Source organism: Malaclemys terrapin, chromosome 1 (assembly GCF_027887155.1).
Source record: "Malaclemys terrapin pileata isolate rMalTer1 chromosome 1, rMalTer1.hap1, whole genome shotgun sequence".
NCBI lineage: Eukaryota > Metazoa > Chordata > Testudines > Emydidae > Malaclemys > Malaclemys terrapin.
The window spans coordinates 347,629,176-347,631,302 of NC_071505.1; the positions used below are offsets into that span (position 1 = coordinate 347,629,176).

Below are 2,127 nucleotides of genomic sequence, written 5' to 3' on the forward strand. Positions count from 1 at the left end.
AAGAGGGACAGGATGTTTATGCGGGTAACTAGAAGATCCAATTACAGAGAAGAGGATTTTTTAAGAAAGAGTCTTGGACGGGCTCTACACTTTCTTGATTCACACAGCAAAATATGTCTAACTAGTGGGTGTCAGGGGGAAACTTTCCCTGGGAGCAGGTTATTCATAGCTGCCTATTGCAGGGCTTCTTCCATCTTCCACTGCAGCATCTGGAACTGGTCACTGGATAGTGAGCTAGATGGACTGCAGGTCTGATCCAGTCTGGCAGTGCCTATCTTCCTATCCTTGGATCCAAGGATATGTTTTCGCTGATCTTCATTGAGATCCTGGGAGTCTCTAGACTTGCACTGAGAGCAGAAAGATGTCTCGTTAAATATCATCCAGTCTCCTGTTCTTTTTCCTTTCAGGAAGAAAAGTTCAAAAGTCCCCGGATCTGCCCACTACTTTATGTCAGCTGTAAATGACACCAAATTCAACTCTGCAGTGTTCCTTCTCACCGGGATACCTGGGAAGGAAGACGTCTACCTGTGGATCTCTATCCCCATCTGCTTAATGTATGTTATTTCGATAGTAGGAAATTCAATCATTCTGTTCATTATAAAAACAGATCCGAGCCTCCACGAGCCCATGTATATTTTCCTTTCCATGTTGGCCGTCACAGACCTTGGCTTTTCGATGGTCACGATACCGACGATACTGGGTATATACTTTTTCAACTCTAGGGAGATCAGCCTAAATGCCTGTTTTGTCCAGCTGTTCTTCATCCACTCGATTGCAAAATTTGAATCCTCCGTGCTGTTGTTGATGGCCTTTGACCGCTTCATCGCAATCTGTAACCCACTGAGATATGCTGCCATCTTAACCCCACCGAGAATAGCCAAAATGGGACTTGCGTTTATGGTAAGAGGAGTGGTCATAATATTCCCACTCCCCTTTCTCCTGAAACGGTTCCGATACTGTTCAGACAATGTCCTCTCCCATTCCTACTGCCTGCACCAGGAGGTCATGAAGATGGCTTGTTCAGATATCAGAGTCAACAGCATCTATGGTTTGTGTACCACACTCTTAACGGTGGGGTTGGACTCGCTGCTCATTTTTCTCTCTTATGTGATGATCCTCAAAACAGTGCTGAGCATCGCGTCCCAAGTGGAGTGCCTGAGGGCCCTGAACACCTGCATCTCCCACCTCTGCGCCGTCCTGGTTTTCTACATACCAGACATTGGCCTGTCTGTGACACACAGATTTGGGAATAGCTCTTCTCACTTGTTTCAAATGGTCCTGGGCTATTTCTACCTGCTGGTCCCGCCCCTGATCAATCCAATCGTGTACAGTGTGAAAAGCAAACACCTTCGTGAGAGAATAATCAGGGCATTTGTCAAGTGAAGGGTCAGTTCATCACTCATCTCCAGGGCTGGAGACACAGGAGACAAAAAACACAGGTACCTATTCCACAGCCTGGATCCTCTACCCCTGAGGTCCCTCCCTCTGCCCTATCTCCAGGCTGGAAGCCAGAGCCAGGCTGTGATATGAGCTGCCAGAGAGCCAGAGCCACTGTGAGGAGCCCCAGACCCGCCACATTTTAGGCCCCTCCCCCAGGATGTACAACCCAGGGAAAGTGGAGAGTCCAGGGTTCCCCACAGCAACCTGTGCTCCTGGGGCAGCTCTTACCATGGCCCGACTCTGGCCTGGCTGGGAGGCGGAGCATCGGGGGAAGTGGAGGAGCAGGGGGCAGGGCTTAGTGGGAAGAGATGGGGAAGGGGGTGGGGCTTCAGGGGAAAAAGAGGAATAGGGATGTGGGAAGTTTGAACCAATGCTGGCCCCAGCTAGCAGGGTGGTGGGGGGCTCCTGAGTTAAGGAGGAGGATGGGGCTGGGGGTTAGGAGACCTTATGTTTTCGAGAAGTCTGAATTAATGTGAGCCTAAAGAGGGGAAGGGCAGGGCACCTGCAGGACTACCTCAGGCCCCAAGGGGACACTCTGAGGTGGCCCCTGTCCACAGGGACTTGGCTACACTGTGCCATGCTCTTGGAAGCTGTTACTAATGGGCGGAGGTCAGCCCAGCCCCCAGGCTGCTCTAAACTCTGCTCAGGCATGGGGGAGAACAGGCCAGCGAATCAACCCCCTGGAAC

At 50.9% G+C, this 2,127-nt stretch overlaps 1 protein-coding gene across 1 annotated transcript; it reads left to right on the plus strand.

Annotated features, from left to right (window-relative positions):
* The first annotated feature begins 447 nt into the window (after positions 1-447).
* LOC128830211 (olfactory receptor 51G2-like) lies at positions 448-1,383 on the plus strand. Its single transcript, XM_054015998.1, has one exon. It carries the CDS (start codon positions 448-450, stop codon positions 1,381-1,383), a length of 936 nt encoding a protein of 311 aa, XP_053871973.1.
* Positions 1,384-2,127: the final 744 nt, after the last annotated feature.

Bases quoted from the DNA above. Each gene is read 5' to 3' on its own strand.
- LOC128830211 (XM_054015998.1), top strand. From the start codon at position 448: ATGTCAGCTGTAAATGACACCAAATTCAACTCTGCAGTGTTCCTTCTC.